This window comes from Mus musculus, chromosome 18 (assembly GCF_000001635.26).
Source record: "Mus musculus strain C57BL/6J chromosome 18, GRCm38.p6 C57BL/6J".
NCBI lineage: Eukaryota > Metazoa > Chordata > Mammalia > Rodentia > Muridae > Mus > Mus musculus.
The window spans coordinates 57,650,974-57,675,529 of record NC_000084.6 but is presented as its reverse complement, the minus strand read 5'-3'; the positions used below and the strand labels follow the sequence as shown (position 1 = coordinate 57,675,529).

At 42.3% G+C, this 24,556-nt stretch overlaps 1 protein-coding gene and 1 non-coding gene across 6 annotated transcripts in view; one reads left to right on the top strand and one right to left on the bottom strand.

The window, feature by feature from the left end:
* Ccdc192 (coiled-coil domain containing 192) overlaps positions 1-24,556 on the bottom strand; it is a 197,326-nt gene that overhangs the window by 55,538 nt on the left and 117,232 nt on the right. For 2 of the 5 annotated variants that reach the window (XM_017318003.2, XM_030250624.1), the window contains exons 6-7: positions 8,163-8,295; positions 7,477-7,536 (exon numbers count right to left, since the gene is read on the bottom strand). The exons of 1 other annotated variant lie outside the window; for it this stretch is intronic. In XM_017318003.2, the coding sequence (XP_017173492.1) occupies positions 7,477-7,536; positions 8,163-8,295 (193 nt within the window). Of the gene's footprint in view, positions 1-7,476; positions 7,541-8,162; positions 8,296-24,556 lie in introns of all 5 variants that reach the window. 2 more of the 5 variants (XM_030250625.1, NM_029290.1) reach the window with 2 other exon arrangements.
* On the top strand, positions 5,972-6,077 carry Gm26038. The gene has a single exon (XR_003952714.1). It is a non-coding gene; the product is annotated as a U6 spliceosomal RNA (small nuclear RNA).

Genomic DNA, 24,556 nt, shown 5'->3' with positions numbered 1-24,556 from the left:
TCACTTATACTCTCCACTTGGTCAACAGGTGTTCTGAAGGAGGGACAGCTGTGTTGGTTTTAAGAGGGTTTGACGATAGTTTGTAGCCCCAAAGTCTCCAAAGCATCCATCTGCTGTCATATGATGAAGGTGTGCCAGACACTGCTGAGTGAATTTCCTGGAAGAGAGCTCCTTCCTGCTCTGCCCTCCCTTGCAGTGGTTAGCAGTGTTCTGGCAGCAGCGGGCGCGGCAGTGACCACGGAGAAGTAGGAAGTCTCTGCGGCTGGTCACGGCCGGTTCCCATTCCCACGTGCCTTGTCTGACATTTAGTTCATGTTTGCCCTTTCCTCCAACCTCTCTGGATATAGAACCCAAGAGACTTAAAAAAAAGAAGAAGAAGAAAGAATGAAAAAGGAAATGAAGCAGTCCTTAGGGAGAGACAGAAGGAAGGGAGCACCATTTCCTGATAATGCTGGACTTCCAAAATTAGTCTCCCAAACAAAGGACGGAGGGGACCTGACGTCATCGAATTCCCACAGCTGCTTTAGCTACTGAATCCCGGCTCCCAGTGAAAGGCTTCAGAGTGCATCTTCTTACCTTCTGCTCGCTAGAAAGGAAATAGATTTCCAGAATGTTCATAAAGGAAGAGCCTAACTAAACAGCAATGAAACTGATAAGGAGAGAGAGAAGACACCGTGTTCTCTCCTAATAGGACAGTGAATGGCTCTGCTCTCTACTTTTATGAGATTTAACGAAAGCGGATCACAGGGGACCGTGACAGGTGTACTTCTCTTCAGCCTCAAAAAGCTTCCCGCACTTCTCTTATCTGATCATGTTCCTGGGCTCTAGCCTTCTGGCACAAGGCTCAGTTGTGGACCATGATAACACCCTGTTACCTTGGCCATGACAGCTGGCCAAGGAACATCAATGTAGTTTAAGCACTGTCCAATTCCTTCCCCAATATTCTCTACTGACGACACAAAAGAAACAGCTCCCTAGACTTGGATGTTAAGTACAGCTTCCTTGGTGACAAACACTGAGAGCCAATACTCAAAGCCTTTAGAAAAATTTATAGCATTAATTTCGAAGAACATTTAAGATTGCCAGAACTGAAGGAAGACGTCGATAAAGGGAAAAAAATGTGAGGCCCCAGCTGAGACGCAGGCACCAGAAACCATTAGACAGTTCCCTCGGTGGCCAGGGGCCAGCTTCCACAAGAATTAGCTCTAGTGTTTTTCCTATGTGTGTGCCGTGTCCGGGGTCCATGGCACTCCCCACTCCTTCCTCCCTCCCCATACCCCACTTTCTTACTCCCCACTCCCCTCCCCCTCCCCCTCCCCCATCCCACCGCATGCCAGTGTCAGCTGAGTTCAAGATTTAAGGTCCTAAGAAAAGCGACTGGGATTGGTAATAGGCCAACCTACATGCAAGCTCTCTACAAGGGAGAGGTCACCTAGCCTGTCAGTTCTGTAGGACAGCGGAGAACAGGTGACCGGTCCCCAGAGGAAAATCATGCTCTGGTCCACAGAAAGGAGGGGAAAGTTGATCTGCGCAGGCGGGAAGAGCAGATGGTCAGTATGGTCTGTGAGCCAGGACAGCCTGGGAACCTGTTCCTAGCCTGTGCCTGCCTTAGATGGGGCCAACACCCACAGAGGAACCAACTGAGCAGTTCCCAGACTCAGGGCTCAGCCTCCACGCCAGCCTTGGCAGCTAAGACTTAGCTTCCTGCTCAGGCTGGTTTTATTTCCGTTCCTGTCACTGGCAGCTAATAAAAATCCCCATCTAGGCCTAGTTTATCTGTTGGTCCTTTGTGTGCCTGGAGGTTTCTGAATTGTCATTTTTGAAACGGAACATCATCCTTAATTTGTGCATGACACATTAGGGGGCAGCCTTTGGCTGGATGGAGCAACTTCTGTTTCCTGGGATTTTGTGCAATGGATTGCTCATCTTTGTCGGGGACCCTTGGGGCCATTGTCAAACCTCTTAGAGACTTCCAAAAGCAGTGAGAAGACTTTGGCTTTGGGGTTCAGTGGGTCAGTTTGGAGGTGAGTTTGGTGGAGAGAGTGGGCAACCCATAGTGTCTAAATGAATCCTATTTCTATGACTACATATTAGCCCCCTGGAAAGTCTATATTGGGACGAACCACCTCTTGGTGTTATCACACCTGTGCCATCTCAGCCTCCCTGCTGTTAGGTGCTGCCTCTTGTTGCTCTAAATAGAAGTGACCCTACCTCAGAGCAGCGTCTGCATGAGAAGATTCTATGGTACTGCTTGACTTTTTCTGCAAACGTGTTGGGGACTGATGCCTACTGGGAGAGAAATCATCTTTTGTTTCCCTTAAGTATTGTTATTTATCTATCTGTCTATCTATCTATCTATCTATCTATCTATCTATCTATCTATCTAGGTAAAGGCACCCTGTGCAGGCAGTAGGAATGCAGGCTACCTATCTGTTCTTCTCAGCAGACAACAGAGTGAATCCCTTACCATCTAACAACACAGGTATTTAGTAGTGCTTTGTGAAAAATTTACAGTGGTTTACATGGTGAGGTCCCAAGGTTGTCCTGGTCATTTTTTTTTTTTTTGTACAACTCTGTGTTGTCTGGTAAAATAGGATCCTTTGTTCAGAAAGAAAGGTGTCTGTAAAACACTTTTGGTCAAGCCATTGTTCCCTGGTCTAGGGAACTTTCAGCCTTCAAAAAAACTGTAGATAAGCACAGGGTGCCATTGCTCAAAATCTCTACACACAGGATATTTATCCAAGATGGAACTCAGTCTAGTAACTACCAACATGACCACTCTCTAAATGCTCTTAATTCAAACGATTCAGTACGGTCATCATTTCAGAGCAGTTTAATGCATAAACTATACGGAGGGATTGCCATATCTAGCATTAGGACATTTTCTTTTTCTCCTCATCCCTAGTTCCTAAACTTCTACTATAGGAGCTTTGATCTTGAAGTTGTTTGATGAGGGCAAGGGAGGTTTAGCCCACAGCATCTGAGGTGAAAGTTTTCCCCTCAATTATCTGAGGAATATAGAAAAGCAGTTTTATTCTCAAAAGTCATGGGATGAGTTGTTTGGTGTTTGAAACTAAAATGTTACTTCTATTACAAGTTTTCCCCTCAGAGGTGGCTGGCTCTATGCAGTTATTGAATCCAGGAAATGTCTGTGCTGGGATATACCAGTGTCACTGAGAGAATGTCCTTTCAATAAGAGGAAAGTTAAAAGATGGCTTAAGAGTTTCTATAACTCTCACTTGAGGACAGAGCCAGGCCAGTTGGTCATTGGTCATTGTGTCACATAAGAAAAGTTAATTAAAAAGTTAAAAGACAAAAAAAAAGTATATTTCTTTAAGGAAGCAAGCTTGAAATATATCTCTTGGTTAAAAAGAAGAACCTACATGCTATCAAGTAAGTGCACTCAACCAACATCAGGACCGGGTAGGTAAGATATTTTGTACAGTGACTCTGGTGAAGATGAGGAGTTGCACACCCATGGGCATTTCTAGGGAGCGTTAGCTGCAGGTGTGCTAACTGCACCAATGGTTTAATCCATGGACACAGCTCAGTTTGAACACACGGTTGGTTGGGAGGGGCTGGAGGAAGGGACTGGTTTGAAAAAGTAGGTCACTGGGAGTGGCTTTGAGAGCAGACTTGGCCTGGCCACACCCTTCTTTCCTTTGCTCCCCCTCACCCCCCAGCCTTCATCCAGAGAGCTGCCTAGAAATAAGAGTCTGTGGCCAGGATGCCCTCACCACAGGCCCAGAGACAAGGAAACCAAATGGGCCAAGACTTCAGAAACCATGAGCTGAAACAAATCTTTCCCCCTTAAGGCGTCCCATCAGGAATTTACAGCACCTTAACCCTCTTCTCCAGTTGAGTAACTTAGTCTTACTAATGCAAAGAACGGAAAGATTGTTCAGTTCTTACCCATTGTGATTTAAAGAATAGACTCACCTCAGAATAGACTCACCTCCTATTTAAGAACACTAGCACACTAGGATTCCAGCTTTTTCTGGTGGTAAACAAAGCTGTAAGTGCTTCAGGGGAGGGGCTCTGGAAATGACCAAAGGAATCTGCCTTGGGTTGAGACTATGTGCACAAAAGAAAACCAACAAAGACTCTGGCTGTGAGGTTCCTGCTGTGCTAGTTTTATAACAAGGGTGTTTTTATTCTCAGCTGAACTCATGTATAAGGGGGAAAAAAACCGAGCTTAGCCTCTTACTGTTCTCTCAATTCATGTATGAATATGCATGAAGATATTCCTAATATTCTGGGACACACACTCTGATCCAAAAGGCAAGCCGATTACTCCGAAAACAAAGCAAACAAGGAAAAAACTGGAGTGTGTGGGTAGCAGGGATTTCTGTTTTATTTGGAAATATTCCATTAATCTGTTAGACTTGTGTAATTCTGACAGAGAAGCCCTGTCACCCTAATCCTGTGCCATGACCTGCTACTCACAATCAACACCTCCCCTCCCCTTCCCTCAGTGTAAATTGTTACAATAAGCAGGCCAAGGTGGCTGGTGGCTACCTTGTCACCAACAGAGGCTAGAAGGGGATGCCTTTCCTCAAAGTTCACGGCAGCTCTTGTGGGGTCTAGACCTATACCACTTAGATAGTTATTTCCTGGAGCGTGGGGGCCTTCTCTTGATAGATTAATAAAGCAAAGCAAAACGAAAAACTACCTTTAAAGTGCAAACGTCCCTGGGATGAACGACTCAGAAAGTATTTGATTAGATTTTAGTTTGACCACGAGCAGACCGTGTACAGGTGCTGGTCCGTCATCTCCATTCCAGCAATGAAAGATGCCCTTCTCCAGCTCTGTGCTTTCCAGTGGCAGCTGCCAGGTAGAGGATTCTTTCCCCACCAGATTTTCCCTCTAGCCTGCCACCCAGTGGTGGATGCCTTCTTATCCATCCATCCATCCATCCATCCATCCATCCATCCATCCATCCTTCCTTCCCCAGCCCTGCCCACACAGGGATACCCAGGGATGGGTACCCAACTCAAGTTAGACAGTCTTCTCTTGGATGCTTTCCTTACTAGTACTGCTAGGGAAATGTCTGCTTTCTTTGTATCAGAGGTGATAAGGGCACATTATTGCTGCCTGTCCTCAGACTTCTCCCCTCTGCTAAGACCTATGGAGACAGGGAAGCCTCAATGCAGAAAGAAGCAGAGATGGATGGGGAAGAATGTCCTTAGGGTACCAGGGACTCCACTTCATTAGCCAACAGTATGCTCTTTCTTGATTTGTTTCCAAGAATCACAAATCACCCTTTCTCCTTAAGCCTGGGGCATCTGCCACTTGATCAGAGAGCTCTAAACAAACATTTTACAAAAAAAGAAAAAAAGATCCAAGAAAATGGAGAAAGAGATAATATTGTTAGTCTAAATGTGTGTGTGCACATGCACTTGAGAGAGAGAGAGAGAGAGAGAGAGAGAGAGAGAGAGAGAGAGAAAGAGAGAGAGAGAGAGAGAGAGATGCTCTGTGGCTACATACAAGCCATTAAAGCTCCTGGAAATCCTTTCACACAATAAATATTGACTAAAAAGGAGGTAGAAAGGTGGCTCAGAGGTTAAGAGCACTTACTGATCTTGCAGCAGATCTGCGTCTGGTCAGGTTCGGTTTCCAGCACCCACATGGAAGCTCACAGTAGCCTGGAACTTCAGTTCCAGAGGATCAAGTATCATCGGGCTCCTGCAGATAGATGCATGGTACATACATTCCCACAAGGTCACATGCCTAACTAACTAACTAACTAACTAACTAAATACATAACCTATTAAAATAAATAAATACATAACAGTCCAGCGATTTAGTTTTCTCACCAAATAAAAGCAACTGTGGGTCCACAATAGGCCTTTTAATGGCTTCTAAAATTGTTTTTATATTCCTTTACCAGTGTATCAGATCACAAAGGCAGTTTATTATTTCCTTCCCTTCACTATTATTTAACTGTTGACCCATTAGGATATCCAAGGTGTGCTTACTTCAGAAGCATGTAGTCTAAACTGGAGCCATAGAGGGCAGATTAGCATGGCCCCTACACAAGGATGATATGCAAATGCATGAAAGCACCTCAAGCCCTTAAAGACTTGAGGATATCGTGATATCTAAGAACGTATATGCTAATTGTAAACACGTGATTAAAAGTAAACTATTGAGAAACCCAACTGAGTCCTAAAGAGCACAAAATACCATTTGGGCCAAAGTGAAAAGAATTGGAACTAGACAGGTGGCAATAACACTTCTGCAGCAGGTTTACCAAGCAGCTGAGAACTGGAATGACTGTGTCCTCCAGTGTTCTAGCAAGACTGCTGGCTTCTTTTCTGTGACCATTGGAACTATGGGATGGTGCCTCATGTAACAACCTTTAAGTTGACAAGAGCATTCTCTAGTGAGTTTTGTGAGCATTCATGTTGGTCAAAAGGCAATTTAAAAAAAAAGTTCCTTCTATGCTATTTTGATGAAAAAGAAAATACTTGTCTTTCTGTGTGTTTTGGGGAAGCAATGTGATGATGCATCTATCTGTTGCATTCTGAGAAATGGCTATTCAGAACTGAAGATCTAAACCAGCCTGGCAGTAGTGGCACATACCTTGACTCCTAGCATTTGGGAGACAGAGGCAGTAGGATCTCTGAATTCAAGGCCAGTCTGGTCTAAAGGGCAAGATTCAGGACAGCTAGGGCTACACAGAGAAACCCTGTCTTGAAAAATTGAAGGAAACAAAAGAGAAAAGGAAACCAAATTCATATGAAAGTCTTTACTATGGAGTCGGGATGCTGGGAGTGTCCCGTTTCTGCCACCACTTCGCCCACTGCTTCCTTCTCCGTTTGTTCCTAAGCTGCCTCTCCTTTTCCATCATTACTTATGAGTAAGAAAGGAAGCCAGGGTAAGGACAATGGCATGTTCCTGGCTTTGCAGGGAGAGCACCCATCAAATAACGACCTTTGTCCTTGGAAACCAGAGCTTACCCTGAGATCACTGGGCAGCAAAGAGCTGCTATATACCAAAGGGGAAAAAATGACCTTGGTCTACTGAAGCTGAGAGGTACATCTGCTTTAGTGTGCTGCTGCCCCGAGGCTACCTGCCCGCAGCTGCTTGCTTCTTTCTAACTTGGGATGGACTGACTACTGTCTCTGAGCTTCTGTCATTCCAATGGAGTCTGACTATATACTTATCCAGTAGTTATTCTGAGATGCATTAGCCCTTCCTGGTGTGTATATAGTTTCTTGATAGCAGAAGTCCTTTTAGTTTTTCTAAATCACTGTAAAGCCAGGCATGGTGGCCTATGCTTGCAATCATGGCATCTGAAGGTCAGTGGGAGAGGACTGAAAGTTCAAAGCCAACTTGAGCTAGGCAATGACCTTCTCCCTGTCTGAAATGCCACCACCACAAAAACCTTTAAAAACTAATGTACATGGTATTGAATTCGAACCCTTACCACCCATATAAAACACTGGGCCAAGTGGCACATGTCTGTAATACCTTGAGCTTGCTGGGCAGCCAGTGTAGCCGAAACAGTTACTTCAGGTTCATTGAGAGATCCTATCTTAATAAACAAGGAGAAAGCGATAGAGAAAAGTTCCTGGTATCAGCCTTTGGCCTTTCACATGCACCTGTATATACACACACATTCCCACACACCTATAAAGCTATTATGATTGTTCTGAATTACCCAGATTTCATTCCCAAATAGCATTCCCAGTTGCTTCCTGCTTTATCTGCTGGCAAGAAATAATTCCTTCTTTCTTTGTGCCTGTCTTGGCCAACAGGCACTTATTTTTTAAACAAACTATTGGCCCCATTCTAGAGCCCCAGGCCTTGGAGTGCCCTGACCTTTGGCTTCTGCTCCACCCTTCCCTCTCTGACACCCAGCTTCTCCAGTGACATTTCTTAGATGCATGTCAACCCAGCTCTTCACATGCAGAGACATCCCCTCTACAACTGCGTAGTCATTATCTCCCTGGCGAAAGGTCAAAGCAAGTCCAGCCTGGAGTTCGCAGTCCCTGTGCTGCCTCAACTCATGTGTTGCCTAACAGAACCAGGCCAGGCCAGGCCAGCATCCTGCTAGGCCAAACACAGGACCTGGCGTTTCGCTTTGCTGCCGAACAATCTATATGCATCACCCAGAAAGAGGGGCCAATGCGCACCTGTCACGTGGTAATACTGACCTCTAGGGAAGGGCCTTCCTTCACAGAGTGTCATTATCTTCTCATTGAGTTCCAGGACAGTGATGGCAGCCTCTTGCTTAGCTATTGCCAAATCAGTTTGTAGCTTTTTCACTGCCTTTTTGTGCTTTAGTTTCTTAAAAAAATAAGAATTTCCTGTCACTGGAGACGGCACACGCATCAAAGGGATAAAAGGAATTAATGGTGTCTGGGTAAACATTGCTTCTGAAACCCTGCTTAAGTGAGGACACTTCATCTCATCCCACTCTGCACCCTCTGCACCGTCAGCTTTTTTTACTCTCTTCAAGGGGGGAGGCAGGGGGACGGGAGTCCAGTCTGGATCTGAAACCTGTGGTTTGTTTACTTTGAATAGAGGCAATTAGAAAACCTCTTCTTGCCATTTAGCATTTACTCCAAAGATGCTAATGCATCTTTGTATCTGAGCATCAGGTTTCTACCCCAGTCTGTGCGCAGACTCACAACCAGAGCCTTGATTAGGCGTCCTGTCCCCCAACATTTGAGTTTAATCTGTGTTCAAACAGACTCTGGAAGTACATGCCGTTACCAAAAAGTGCAGAAATGTAGATGCTTGCAGATATTTATTGTGGCATTGTAAATACAGGAACCAGGGCAGGTCTGAACCTTCCTGGGAGCGCTATTGGGAGGTATTCACTTTGAGCATTTATGGATTCCAAAATGGATTTGGTTTGTCAGAACTGGACTTCTCTGCAAAGTTGGAGCCATGTTTGTTGGGACAAGCACTGCGTTCACACAGTCCTGTTGCTTTTGAGTAGCTGCCTTTCTTCCACTGGGCAGCTCACCTTGCCAAGTCTTTGTGGCTGATAATTAAGAAACCCAGAAAATGAACAAATAACATTGCTTGTCGGACACCAATCTCGAGATAGGGAAAGGAATGCTCCCTATGAAAGAGCCTACTCTTCCCTGGTAACTGAAGGGCAAGCACTCAGGTCACTGGGAGTCAGCCCTTGCAGTGAAAAGCCAGTGAAGTCAAGTCAAATACTGGGTTAGAGAAAGGCACAGATCTCAGGTTCTCTAGTTGGGTGATAGGGCTGGGGATGTAGGGTAGTGGGAAAGCAGATGCCTGAAGGCAAGGGCTTTATCTCCTGCATAAGTCAAAGGCAGATTGTCAAGTCTGGCATGGGAGCTCGTGCCTGTCACCCCAGCAGTCCCTGGGAACTGAAGGTGTGGGTATCAGGTCAGGGCTATTCTCAAACTACATATCAGAGATCAGAGCTAGGGTGGTCTACAAGCAACCCTGGCTTGAAAAATAAAAACAGAGATGGACTGTCTTTCAGACTAAACACAGGATGATAAGAACATCATGAAATCTTAATTAATGCCTCAAGGATGGCTAAAAGCAAAAGACCAATTCAAAGGAATCATGGCAAAGAAGCCATTCTCCAGGGGACCAGAGAGAGAGAGAGGTGGCATATGGCAGGGTTTAACCGTGGCAGTCCACAGCCCAGGTACCATCACTTCTCAGTAGCCTTCCTCATTCCACAATGACACATTTTCTGATTATCAGGAACTGTGCACTTGGCTGACTGGCTGTTGAAATCAAGACCAGTAAAACCTTCTACCTTCTTCTCTGATCCTGAGTAAGCTAATCACTGAAGCCATTCATGATTCGCCTTGAGAAATAGATTAGTTCCAGAAGAGACTGGGCTGCTCAGGGAATGTGTCAAGAAACATGTCAGCTGTCTGCTGATCTGTGTCTCCTCTCAGGAGCTGGCTTCAGTCAGTTTGTTCCTATAGACTTTGTCCACTCCAGGGCAGCAGCAGTGGCATCTGGGGGGCACTCAGCCCCTGCTGACTTTTTCTGTGGCTCTCTCAAGAGTACTCTACTCTCAGAACCCTGCCTTTACAATTCAGACCTTTGAAGAGAGAAGAAGACAGACATGAACATTGAAGAAGTAGAAGTGATGAAGAGATAGGTATCGAAAAGAAGGGAGGATGAGCTATAGGTAGAAAAAGACCTAAAATGAAGTACACTGGGGATTGGTTGTACTGATGGAAGCAAGGTACACACAAAATTAGAGCAAGTGATGAACTGGCAGAGAAACAAACAGGAGACACAGAAGGGCAAAGGGATCACTCTAGAGCCTTGATACATAGATGCTGGTCAGTAGCACAAGGTTCAAGTGTCTCTGTATGTTGGGACTTAAAAAAAAATTGGTGATGAACTAAGAATTGAAGATTTACTTTCCTCATGACTCCTTTTGAAAACTCCCCTCCTCTCTTTTTTTCCTTCTTTGAGACAGGGTCTTGCTGTGTATCTCAGGATGGCTTCAAACTTGATATCTTATTTCCTTATAGAGGTGTGAACATTTTATTAAGTCTTAATGGTCTATATTCACTTTCTAGTTGTTTGGAAGAAGACAAGTGTATTTTTTTCTAGAAGCTTTTTCTTAAAGTAGACATTGATCATAGCTAAGCAAAATAATAAATAAAGGCAACCTGGTGAGGGCTGGTGAGATATAACCATGAGCTGACAGTGATATTCACTAGTTAGAGAAAGTCACATTTGTATTTTCGACAAGACAGTTGAACGCAGGAGACACAGTGCATCTCAATAGCAACTAAGACTTTCAACCTTTCCCTATCTTGGCTCTGTTTCTATTTCTTGGTATTAGAGTTTAGATCCCTGCATAAACTAAGAATGAGTCAACCTTTAAGCTATGCCCTCAACCTCTCAAGCATTCATTTAACACATTTTACTTTAAAAAAAATTATAACTTTTAAACTATATTGTTATTCTCTTATGGAAGTGATGTGTCAACCTTTCTTATTATTATACCATTGTCTGCTTGACTAATGACCTAATAGGGAAATCAAGACTGTTTTGTTTGGAGAGGAAACAAAACAAAAAAAAAAAAAAACCCAAAACCGGTATCCAAGGGCAGTCATGACAGTTGACTCCAGTTATCTGAGGGGCTGACTATTCCAGGCGAGAGGAACTTGAGTCAATCATGTTGTTCTAGAGATACCATGAGGAACAATGGGGAGAAAACATGAGGAGGCAGGTTTTGGCAGGACCTGAGAAAACACTCCCAACAATCAGAACTGCATCCATAATAAGGTGGGATGGGTCCTGTCGAGGACATGCCACTTTGGGAATGATCAAGCAGAGACAGGAGGAACATCTCCAGGCAGGCCCAGGGTAACTTTGGAAGCTGGGTCAAGAGGTAATTCAGAATTTGGCTTCTCCCCCAAGTTCTTTCCACCTCTGGCTCCTCTCACTCACAGAAAGGGCACAGTACAGGTAAGGAGAGGCCAGCCGTGAAGCTTGAGGGGGTATTAGAGTCACCAGGGACATTTTAAAGATGAATTTGGCATTCGTGAGAAGCTGGATAAGAAGACCTGTGCTTCATTTAGAGTTCATGGATGATGTAACTCAAAAACATTAACTTTGTTATTTAGCTACAGGGAAAAGGTTAGGAGAAATTAAATTTACATTAAAAACTGAACAACAACAACACAAACAACAAACCTAGACTTGTTGCCAAGGTTTCTACTGTGAACTTTTAGTTATTTAAACACTCTTTAGAATAGTTTAGCATCTTTGTCTTTACCCACCCCCTTTCCAGACAGAGCTGACTGCCGTGTGATACTAATTCATAGCTTTAACTGAGCCCTTTGGGCAGTTTGAAGAATTCAGTTTGCCAATGTGTTTTTATTAGTCAGGGACATCAAATGATTTCAACAATGATAATATTTTCCTTTGCTTTTCTTGGCATTCACTAGCCAGGCAACCCAAGTTTTGTGCTTGAATTTAATGGAGTCTGTTATGGTCTCCTTAGTAACGGGAGACTCTCTTTAGTCATTACTGAAAGGACAGGAAAGCTTGTATCTATCGCTTGGAGCTAAGTTCCTATTACTTTGCTGCTTTCCTATTTCTCCCAAAGGGTGGAAAAAAGGGAGGAAATCATGTATTTGTGCAATGTTTTGAAAAGGAAATATTTATCTGTATCATATTGCTGAATGGCTTGCATTATACCAAGTCAAGAAATAGCCAGGGAACTATTTATAGAGGAGTTACAACATAGAGCTGTTGGTGATATTTTAAATTTGGGGGTATTTCCACATAGTTTGAATCACAGCCTTGTATTATACAGCTGGACCTTGTCACTTAATAGTAATGAGAAACTGGGCCAGCCACATGTCATTGATAAGCTCCGTCCCTGCTGTCGTAATCAAATGAGGTAACATGTAGATGTGTCTCCTCCGTGTTTGCAGTCGACTGGTACCTGGTTTATTGTTTTTACCTGAAAGGGCATAGTTTAACCCTTCACTAGCATATGAACACCTCTTTTACAAAGATGTCTTTTTCACTTTTCATAAGATATGAATCTGTAGTTACTTGAAATGAGACTTTTTCTCTTTATAATTTTCTATATGGATGCCTTGATGATTTTTTTTTCTTACTTTGTTTGGGCAGACAAAATTTAACTTAAATGTCCTCAAAACAGACATGTGAACAGTTTGATCCTGATGCCTAGGTGAGGCTAGGGAATGCCTACGTGGAATGAGTTGGAGAATGTTCTGAGGTTCATATTCCCAGGGCAATACAAATATTTCCCCCTCGTCTGAAATCTACCTGCTTCCTCTCTCCTTTATGTCCTACATCAAGAAGATGAAAACGTTGTCTACAGACGGCCACTAATAAAATGCTCACTACCAAGGACGTAGGACAGAATTGGATTTGGATGTAGAAGGCAGACTTAAGTCTCTCCTTTCAATTCCTTTCTGGTTAATAATGAGTGAAAGTGTAGAGGGGTAGAGCTTGGCTTAAGTGTCAACTGCACATCTTCTCTTGCGTCTTTATTCATCACAGTCCAAAGAAACCACAGTTGCATGTCCTGTGTATGTTCTTCCCAGGGCCATGGTTAGAGAGTCATTCTTTTCATGCTGCGTTGCAAGCATGCCCTTAAGCAGAATTCCCACTGCTCCCAGTGAAACATAACTATCGTTCAACTTGTGTCTCTCTGGGTAGATGAGAGGACTGAGCTTTCTGAGTCCCACTGTACCTAATCATTGTCATAGATTAAGTAGTAAGATGGACTCGAACCAAGGTCTTTTTTGGTTTCTTCCCAAAGCAATGGGGCACATCATTAGTCAAAAGCACCATTAGTATGTTAATTAAAGTTAATTAGGTCTGCTAACATAACAGACATGGATATAAAAGAGTGGTTTTGCAGTGATATGGGGAGGCATCTGTAGGATGGTTGCTATAGTAACTCCTTGAGAGTCATTAGATGAAAGGCTTGATAAGCCTAGCTGATAACGTGGACAAGGTGATGTCATTGTCCCCTAGTTGCTCTTTTCTTTCTTCTCACTCTGGCCCCACTCCCTCTGCCCGTGCTCGCTCTGGCCCAGAGATTTATTTATTTATTATATGTAAGTACACTGTAGCTGTCTTCAGACACACCAGAAGAGGGCATCAGATCTCATTACAGATGGTTGTGAGCCACCATGTAGTTGCTGGGATTTGAACTCAGGACCTTCGGAAGAGCAGTTGGTGCTCTTAACCGCTGAACCATCTCTCCAGCCGCCCCCTTTAGTTGCTCTTATAAGGGGATTATCATCACATTTCTTTCTTATCTATCTATCTATCTATCTATCTATCTATCTATCTATCTGTCTGTCTATCTATCATCACTTATTTACTTTTGAGCTGACAATCAGCATCACATGTGGCATGACAGAGAAGGTCAGTCAAATGAAACTCTCCTACAAAGCATCTTGAAGGAAAAACACAAATGAAAACTGAAAGTTAGCTGGTCAGTGAAGAGTTGCTATACAACAGTTACTATAGGTCCTGGGACTCAGCCAGGCACCTACGCATGTATGACCTCATGTGGATGCCAAGAGCATCTGATTCAAAAATCAGAATCAACATTTTTTTTCTAGTTCTTTTCAATGCTCCTACCTCTGATTTTGTATTTTTACTCTCATTTGATGGGAGAACATCCATACAATATTGAAGTGAGAATTTCTGCCTCTACAGTCCATTTGAATCATTCCCCAAATCTAGTCGGTTTGAGATTGCCAATGATAAAGTGATCTTAATAATCCAGCAAACAACTGAATTTTGTGCAGGTGAAGGACTGCTCTATAGAAAAAAAATCAAGTATCAATTTCTTTTCTCAGTGAGAAAAACAATTATAGATATGAGAGGTTTCCATTTTATAGCCTAGCTTTCAGGACACCAGTGTGACTATTTAACAGAAATTAGAGATGAATTTAATAGAAATTACAGATGAATACAAACTAAAGAAGTATTACATGCTTTGGAGACAATTTCCATGATTAGGGAGTACTTTCTAACAAGAGAACTGTATTACATTTTTGCACTAAAGACAATAAGCTGCCCTCCCTTCCTGTGGCATACAGCCCATTGCCGGGAATTTTCTAGAGAGAAATGAACACTTATTGACCCTTTGCAGCACACCAGACACAGCTCTGGGAATTTAATATGCATTGGATCATTTTGTATTTATAGACATTTTGGTGTGACTGGACAATTGTTACTCTTATTTTAGACACAGATACTGAGTCACAGAAAGGTTCAAGTGAACTGCTCAGAGTATGAAGGTTCAAATGCATGCGGTCTGTTTACATTCTACTATCTATCCCTAAGGCAAACTGGACAGGGCCTCTGTGACACGCCTAGCACGGAACATTTCATAGCCTACACTTTTCTAATGGAAATGAAAGTGGTATGCACTTCCTGACCGTGGAATGCTAACACTATGAACTTGACCACAGAGAGAGACCTGGAAAGCCATAGGGGACCATCAAATCCTAGAATAACATAGATTTGGGTGTTTTCTTGGAGTCTAGGTGCAGCCCTAGCCCTAGAAATAACCGTAGAGGAAAATCAGCAAGTTGCTCCTCTTTGCAGCTAATAAAACTGCAGGAAGCAGGTCTCAGAGTCAGGGGTCCCCACTCTTCATCTTTGTCCCTTTTCCTATACCAATATTATGCTGCTTTCTGTCTATAAGAGCTTAAGGGCAATTGGATAGCTATAAGATTGGAACACAGAACTCTACCTAAGATTCCTCAAGTTTAAACCTCCAGTATCAGAAAGAGTAGGACTCCAGGTAAGCGTGCACATGTATGCATACACAGAGTGAGGGGGCAGGGGGAGGGGGAAGAGGAGGGAAGAGGAAGGGAGGGGGAGGGGGAGGGGAGACGGAATGAGGAAGGAAGGGAGAGAGCTTACTCATAATAGAAGAATCTAAGTACCCAACTTCTTGGTAACTTGAAAGAAATGAGCTCTGGGCTGGAGACGTAGTTCAGTGGTAGACTGTTTGCCTATTATGCTGGATGTCCCGTGTTCAAAGGCTTCCCACTCTCCACCACAAGAAACAAACAGGGTCAATGTCCGCCAGCAAACTCGCTCTTAGCATGTTAGGTTATGCGCTATATTATACCGTTCAAGACGTTCTGAGATCAAGGGGGAAGGTTTGCCTGTTCTTTCTTTGTGCAATACAGCCTCAGTTTCTTACCTAGAGATGATCAACCAAGCTGACATGTTGTGAATTTTGAGAAAGATATTGAATGGTAACTACGGTTTTGCCCGAGTCCGGCAAGAAGAAAGCAAAGTGTTCAAGGGGGATCTGGCAAAGAGAAAAGGCAGGCAGTGCTGTGAGAGCCAAGTCTACTTGGTCTCACCATTTCAAACCACGCCCTACGAACAGAGAGAGGTGCATTGTCACACCTAACAGAGCCTAGTAGGAAGCTGCGTCTCAGGCCAATTCTCCCTGGGGACAGAGCGAGCCCAAAGGGCCCAAGCTATACATGAAGCAATTTCATTTTTCTCAGCCCCACCTTTACAGGTGCTGGGATCATTAGCAAATAGCCCCAAGTGACGTGGGTGGAAAAGAACAGAAACCAGACAGGAGAGATTATTCACGGGTGAACATGAATTCCCTTATCTGCCTTGTGGGAAACGCGCTAGGCTCCTCTAACATGGTCACAAAATAATGAAGCACTTCGCTATGCAATTACTTTATAATTGGGCAGATTTTATTTTATCTTTTTTCCCTCAGGACTTTGGCACTCCATTTACACATGAGGAAAAAAACATCCTTCTAGAAGTGAATCAAGCAGCTATTGGCCACCTGTGATCCATCTTACCTCCTAAAGCAAAGGAGTGCACTCAAGGGCTGGAAACCCAAGACCTCAGCATCAGGCTGCTTCAGTGACTTTCAAGGTTTCCTCGTGTAATTCAGACAGCCTAGTTAAATGAATATTCCCAGTCAGTAGCTCTTTATACACGCTCCACTTTGGCCCCAAAGTGGTAAGCAACACACCTGCACATCAAGTACAAGTGCTGACCTTTAAAAAAAAATAAGTGAGCCAGAAATTCAAGAAGAAAACAGAAAAGTAGTCTTAGGCTGGGAATAGTGACTGTGCAACACAAACACCTGCAGACACTGCCCAGGGAAGCCAGAGAGCAGCTAAGTGGGGACAGGCTGTGTGTATTGTTTCCCCATGCAATGTGATGCTTCGAAACAATCACTATCTTACAACAGAAATTCTTAGGCTCAGAATGAATCTTGTACACCCTCGTGTGAATTTTTTTTTATGTTAAAAGTGTGTAGGGCTGAGTGGCTTAAAAATTGTTGAGACGTGTATGAGTTACATGTTTAACTGACTGTAGAATTATTATTTCGAATTTTGATTCTTTATAGGAGGAATTTCTGAGATCCCAATCAATTCTTGAAAGTGACTCATCCTGGTATATAATTTTATCGTAAAAGCTGCAAGTCATCTACTTAATAGCTACAATTAAATGAGTAATTTGTTAGTTCTTTAATTTTTCAATTGCTTTAATCTGATGGATCTGGAGCAAAAATAGTTGCATAGGGGCCAATGAGCTAAAAACTTCTCAGCAGGGTTACTGCAGGTGCTCTTTGAAAGTAGAGTTGCCTAAACTTAGAGGTAACTGTGGGCAGTGTGATGCACACCTGGAATCCTGGAGGTGACTGTGGGCAGTGTGATGCACATCTGGAGTCCTGGGGGTGATTGTGGGCAGTGTGATGCACATCTGGAGTCCTGGAGGTGACTGTGGACAGTGTGATGCACATCTGGAATCCTGGAGGTGACTTGGGCAGTGTGATGCACATCTGGAATCCTGGAGGTGACTGTGAGCAGTGTGATGCATATCTGGAGGCCTAGAAGTGATTGTGGGTAGTATGATGCACATCTGGAGTCCCATCTTCTCAGGAGACTCAAGAAGACGAATGAAATGAGCCCAGAGTTCATGGCCAGCATGGGCAATGCAAAGAGGTCTGAGTTTCTTTAAAAAAAACAAAAAACAAAAAAAAAAAAAAAAAAAAAAACATTGTAGGGGAAAAAAGGAGTAGAGGTGAGGGAAGAAGTCACCCTGATTTGTCATTCATTGTATCTATTGAAACTTATCCTTTCTTCTCTGAAGACACAGCTCAGCACTCAGGAACATTCAGCAATAAATTCATGCAATACTATTTAGAGAAGCTCTCTGGTTTATATCATGAAATCACATTTCTTGGTGTTGAGATCAAACTGTTGGGATTTATGCATAGCTGTTTTAAAACAGTGCTTAAAACAAGTTACTTCCAACATCTGTCCTGTATGTGAATTCGTTTGCACAGCATGACCTGATAAAAATGTACGCGCCACCCGTGGCTAGAGCTTGAGGCGTGGAAGGGAGGGAGGATGCCACAGTGAGGTAAACTTTGGCTTTGGAGGTATTAACAAGTTTCAGATTGCATATTTTAACAAGTCTAAACAAATACTCTTGCTAGAAAACAACTCATCAGATGGCAATTATTCCTTGGCTTTGTGGGCTTCAAGGGGGTCTGCCTGACCTGCTAATTCATTCTCTACAAGGTGCCTCCTCTAATTCCATTACAAATCTAGCAGAGTGATGATTGTACAGGCATCTGAACTCCTTGGTAAAGATCTGAAACTAACTATAGGAATCATGACTAGTAGGTCTCGATGCCTGTTCCCATCAACACACCCTCGCCTTAGATGTGCCAGGATAAAAGCAGGGAGGGAACTGTGTGGACTTGGCTGAGTACCACTTGCCACGTCTCTAACTCGTTATGTCACAAGTTCCCAGAGTCTGAGATAGTAAGATTTAGGGATGATCATGCCAGTTGTTTGTCAATAAAAGGTTGAAGATTTCACAACAGTCTCATGATAAATTACCTGTTTTCTTCTTGACCCAGAAAACTGATACATGCTGATCAAGTTTGGTTTAACTCAGCACAAACTACAGTTACCTAGGAAGAGGAAACCTCAAATGAGGAACTTGCTTCCAACAGATTGGCCTATGAATACTGATTGATGATTGATGTGGGAGGGCCCTGCCCACCGTGGGCAGGGCCACCCTTAGGCAGGTGATCCTGGGATATATCAGAAAGCAGGCTGAGCTGGCACGAGGAGCAAAAGCAGTAAGTAGTGTTCCTTCATGGCCTTGGCTTCAGTTTCTGCTCCAGCTTTCTGCCTTGGCTTCCCTGGATGATGATGGACTGTGGTATAAGCTGTGAACTGAAATGTGTCCTTTCTCCCTCAAGTATGATTTTTGGTCATGGTGTTTATCACAGGAACGGAAAGCAAACTGCAATACCATTGGAACCATTTTCACTGAGTTCTGGTTTAGATTTGAACGTTCCAGATACTCTTATTGAAAGAGTGAAAGCAACACTAGCCTGACAGAGTGATACCCAGAAATACATCCTTGGGTACCAAAGATTGAATCTGAAACTCTTGGATGAGAGTAAGGCTGACACAGAACCAGCCAGTCAAGCACTTATGAAGCCAAAATTGGAGCATGCATAAGAAATATTTTTATTGCATAAAAGAATGAAGAGACTAACAAGATGCCCCTTTATTTTGCTCAAATGTCACACGTCGAAGTTGACTTCTGTTTGCTCTCACTCGGTTCTGTATGTAAACTGTCAGTCTTCTCAGTCACCAGTGTGCTCCACCTTCCAATGGAGAGCACAGCATGTCCATCGTCTTAACCACTAGGAAGTACATAGTGCAGTAGTGCCAAGCACGGAGATGTCACGGGCTACCAATTTCCAGGTCTCTTCCAGCTTGCAAAACCTAGAACTTGTACTTCCTCATTTCTTCTCCCGGGGCAGTCATAATTTCTCTTTCTGTTTCTATGAGTTTGACTATTTTGGGTACCTCATGTAAATAAGATTATGACTTAGCACATTATCTTCAAGACTTGTTCATACTGAAACATGGATTAGAATTCTTGCCTTTTCACGTTTAAAGAAGACTGAGGTTCTATGACATGAATAGGTTACATGCTTTCTTTTGTTTAATATTGTGTGTGTGTGTGTGTGTGTGTGTGTGTGTGTGTGTGTGTGTGTGTTGGGAGGTGTGCATGCCATGTGCATGGAGGTGAGAGGACAATTGTATTTAAAAAAAAATTCTACTTTTATGTGGGTTCTGGGGATCAAGTTCAGGTTACCAGACCTGTATCAGAGCCTTTGCACTATAAATCACCTAGCCCTAGGTGCCATTTTATTTAGCCATTGATACATCTAAGCATTGATTCCACTGTTGCACTGCATAGAGGATCTCTCTCTCCTTTCTTTCCATATAAATATTTTATTTTTTGAGATTATATAACCACATTTGTTTCTTTTCTTCCCTCCACATTTCCCGTTGTACCCCTTTTACTTTCTTTCAAACTTGTGATCTAATTTTTTATTAATTGTTATTGATACCTATATGAACCTGTAAGTGCATGTTCATGTGTATATGCATATGTGTATGTAAGTACATGTATACATATATTATATGTATCTATGTATATAAGTCTGTGTATGTGCGTGTATTCCTTAATGTAACCTGCTCTGTTTACACATGTTACTTGTATGTTTTCAGGGCTGATCATTTGACTCAGGGCTGGCACTCTCAACATTCCTTAGTTACCCATATATAGTTCTTTATGTAGGGTTGAAGCCTTACAGGCCTTTCCTCATAGAGAATATTTCTTGAAATAGTGATCATAGTAGTACAATAATTATAATTTTATAGATGAATGGAAACATCCTATCTTTTATTATAAAGTTCATTTGAATTTTCCCCAAATACTTTATTTTTGCCTTTGTCTTCAATTAAAAAATGGTTTTCAAAATGGGAAGGACTTAGAAGTCAACTTGGATCTCTCTCATTGCATGATTCTGGTCATTCTTATTGGTATATACTTGTGGGGATCCTCCTGCCTCAGTCTCCTGAGTACTAGAATTACAAGCATGTACACCCAGATCACTAGTTCTATGTATTTGGGGTATGATATGCTAATTTCTTGGCTTATTTATATAATGTACATGGATCAAATCAGACTAATTAGTATTTTCATTACTTTATTTATTATTTATGTTTTAAACTTCCAAATTTCTTTTTTCTTATTGAATAAATAATAATTATTATAAAGTATGCTCTCCCTAGCATGTTGTAGCCCGTTGGAACCTACCTTTCCTATGTAACTGTATTTTTAAGATACTTGTTATCCAGTCTTTCTCTTTACCCTCTCTGGTCTCTATTTTTGACATCGAAGACCACTATCCTATTTTCTCCTTATGAGCTCATGTCTTTAGCTTCCACATATGAGCAAGGACATGAATTATTGGTCTTCCCATGGCTGGTTGGTTTCACCTTAGCAGTTTCTTGAAGTACCCGTTCATGTTGCAGCAAATTACATGATTTTTATTTTTTATATTTCACTGGGCATACTTTTAACATTTTATTATTATTGATCCATCTATTTGGCTACAAAGAGTAGTGCTTCCCTAGCCACGGAAGTATGTGTGCCTCATTGATATATCAGCTTTGTCTCTTTGGTATGTCCATCCAGTGTTGGGATTCATAGACGACATATTGATTCTGTTCCTATATGAGCACCCATGCTGCTTTCTAACAGTCATGAATGGGCTTCCCTCCCTTCTCATCCTCATCTGTTTTCTTGGTAAAGTTATTATAAACGAGATGTGATGACTGATATCCCATTTTGACTTGCACTTCCTGATGGTTAGTGATACTAAGCATTTTAAAAAACATATTTGTATATCTTTTCTTGAGAAAATGTCTGTTTAGATTATTTGGCCATTTCAATGGCCCTGTTTGGGATATTCTGCTGTTGAGATTTTTTTAGTTCTTTGCATATTAATCCTTAATCTGATGCCTAACTATTCACTTGGTTGACTATTTTCTTTGCTACGAAGACATTTCTTAGTTTGACTTAATCCTATTTTCAATAATTGTTTTAACTATAGCTTAATGACTAAAGGCTGGGTACTTTATAAAGAAGAGAGGTTTATTCAGCTCATAGTTTTGAAAGGTCGAGGGTATCAGTTTGCTGTATTCTGCTGAGAATTTCATGGTGGATGGTGTCATAAAGGTGGGGGTTTGTGCAAGAAGGAGAGATCACATCGCTAGACAGGAAGCCAAAGAGGAGTGTCCAGGCTTGTTGCTTTAGGACAACCTTCTCACAAGGATTAGTTTACTGTCCTAAGAGGACATTGCCAATTCCTTTGAGGAATGTGCTGCCGATGATGATTCAAGGGCCTCACAAAAGATCCCTCATCTCCCAACATCGTCACATTAAGAACCATGTCGCAACTGTTCAGACTCTATGGGACAAATCACACGCAAACTGTAGCAAAAGGGTCTTTTTTCTGGTTTGGCTTTTGTTGAGTTTTTGCCTCAGGGTCTCATCTCAATACTATCTTCTATCAATGTCCTGGATTGTTTCTCGTATGTCTTATCCAGTAGTTTTATGGTGATTGTCTTAAATCACAGATTTATAAAGTAGCTGTTTCTTCTACGGCTGACCTAAAGCCTTCCCCAGTCTTATGAACTCTCTTAGGCTGCCATTGTGTCTGGTATTTGTGCTATTTAGAAATGTAAACCTAATGACAGACGGAAGGCTGGGGTCATCATGCAGCCATGATCCAATGTAAGACTAGGAAAATGGTGAAATTTTATAACCATCCAGAGGTTGTTAAGAAGACATAGGCTATAAGGCAAATTAATTCAGTGTAGTTTTTCTTTTGTCTACTTTTTCAAAATGGAAATGCCAAGATTTTTCCCTCTTTTATTCTCATCTCAAACATGGGGGAGGATTTACAAAACATGTAGGCTCAAGTTTCTCTCTAAGTCAGCTTCAACTGAAGTTGGGATGGGATTTTAATCTGCATTTTAGGCTTCCTGGTTAGTCCTGTGGAGGCTGACTAGAGGAGAATCTGTGGGGAAGAGCCAGATGCTGGCCACAAAAGCTGCAGGAGCACCCTGTGACCAGCAGTGTGCTTGCTCACCCTAGGGCACTTATGCAACCAGGAGTGAGTCTCCAGAGTAGGGACAACTCCACTAATTTGCATATGGAGCTATCCCCACAAAAACCAAGTGCAGGTGATGTGGGTGGACCAGTTTCAGCTGTAGACAGAAAAAAGATTAGTTAAAGCAAAGGAATCTCTGGTTTTGAAAATCATAAATATAGAGTTAGACTTCTTAGTGTAAAGATGGAGACATAGTCATGACTGCCAACCTGCACCAACTCCAGCATATTCTCCCTCCTCTTGAGCAAAGCACTCTGTCTTCTAATTCTCGGTTCCCACTCTCGACTGCTGATAACCTCTGCAGGCTACACTAGCTAAAGAAAATCCCTATGCCTGCCTTGTTCGGAGTCATGCTAGCAACTTCTGTAAGCTTCAAAGAGACCTACCAGGAGTATTCTAAGTCCTTTCCTTAACTCTGACAGCGACAGAGAGATCTGAGACAAGTGCCTCTTCTCGTTTTCCAATGCCAAATGGAAATTTTGAAACCACCTTGGGGTTTATAAGTGGATGAATAAACTCACACGGATTAAATGGTAAGAGCACCCGACTGCTCTTCCGAAGGTCCGAAGTTCAAATCCCAGCAACCACATGGTGGCTCACAACCATCTGTAACATGATCTGACTCCCTCTTCTGGAGTGTCTGAAGACAGCTACAGTGTACTTACATATAATAAATAAATAAATCTTAAAAACAAAAAAAAAAACAAACAAGCAAAAAAAAAAAGATGCCATGTGACTCCAATTCAAAGCAAGGTTGAAAGCTGTTGCTTAAAGAATCCTTTAAGGGGCTCTCCTTTTAAAAGCTTTCAGATGTTTGTTGATTTTTCTTACTTAAAAAGCAACCCAAGAGTTGGGCAGAGAGTCCCAGGCTTATAGTCCTAGCATTTGGGAATTAGAGGCAGGAGCATAAGGAGGTCAAGGTCTTCTCAGCCACATAGAAAGTTTAAGGTCAGCGTGGACTGTATACGATTCTGTCTCACAAGTAAAAAACAAAGAATGAGAGAGAGAGAGAATCCAAACAAGAACATAACTCCCACCGAGCAATTATTGTATAGTTAGTACTAAAGAGTCTGAAAGTATTTTGCATGTTCAAATGTTTATATGTATGTATTTGTTTATGTAGAGGCATAGTGTTTATGTATGTGCCCACATGTGTATGTGCATTTAAATGCTTATGCATATACACTATGAATTGAACCTAGGGCCACATGCCTGCTAGTTAAACTCTCTATTACTGGGCTACAACCATAGCTCACAAGTAAATATATTTTAAACACATATACAGGAATATAGCCGAGTTGGTAGAGTATTTGCCTGGTATTTATAAATCCTTGGCATTAATCCTCATACTTGAAGAAAGAAAAAAAAATATAGAACAGGTCTGAAGTAGAAGGAAGTAAAAGCAAATTGAGAGAGAATGAAAGCCATGGTAATGAAAATGTATGTATGTATGTATGGAGAGAGAGAGAGAGAGAGAGAGAGAGAGAGAGAGAGAGAGAGAGAGAGATAACCAAAGGATAGATTGCACAAACTTAATAAGCTGGCATGTAATTAGGGTATGTATGTGAAGGGGATCGTGTAAAGCTACACAGACTTGAGCAAAAATATGTAAGTTATGTAAGAACACTCTAAAAATGGAATAGTACAGGAATATCTAAATGCAGTTGCAAATCTTGGATTGGACTCGCGTTTTTTCTCGTCTTCTAGCTGTGGGAGGATCAATGCGAATGCACAGTGTGAGCCTATAGTTTGTCTCTGCAGCCTTTGCAGATTGAAATTCCGAGCAGGCAAATGCTTTGTGCTGAGATAGATGAAGCATGCATTTGTTTATCACAGACAGACTCAGCAAACGGGATACTGGGGTGAATGGGACAATCATAGTCCTTTGATAGTGTTCAGAATCTGTTAGTGTTTAGTCTGTTTAGTTATGAAAACAGACTAAGAACAATACATGTACACTCCATTGACAACTTTAACAACTGTCATGAAGGAGGGATATATATCCAAATAGATTTCCGTAAA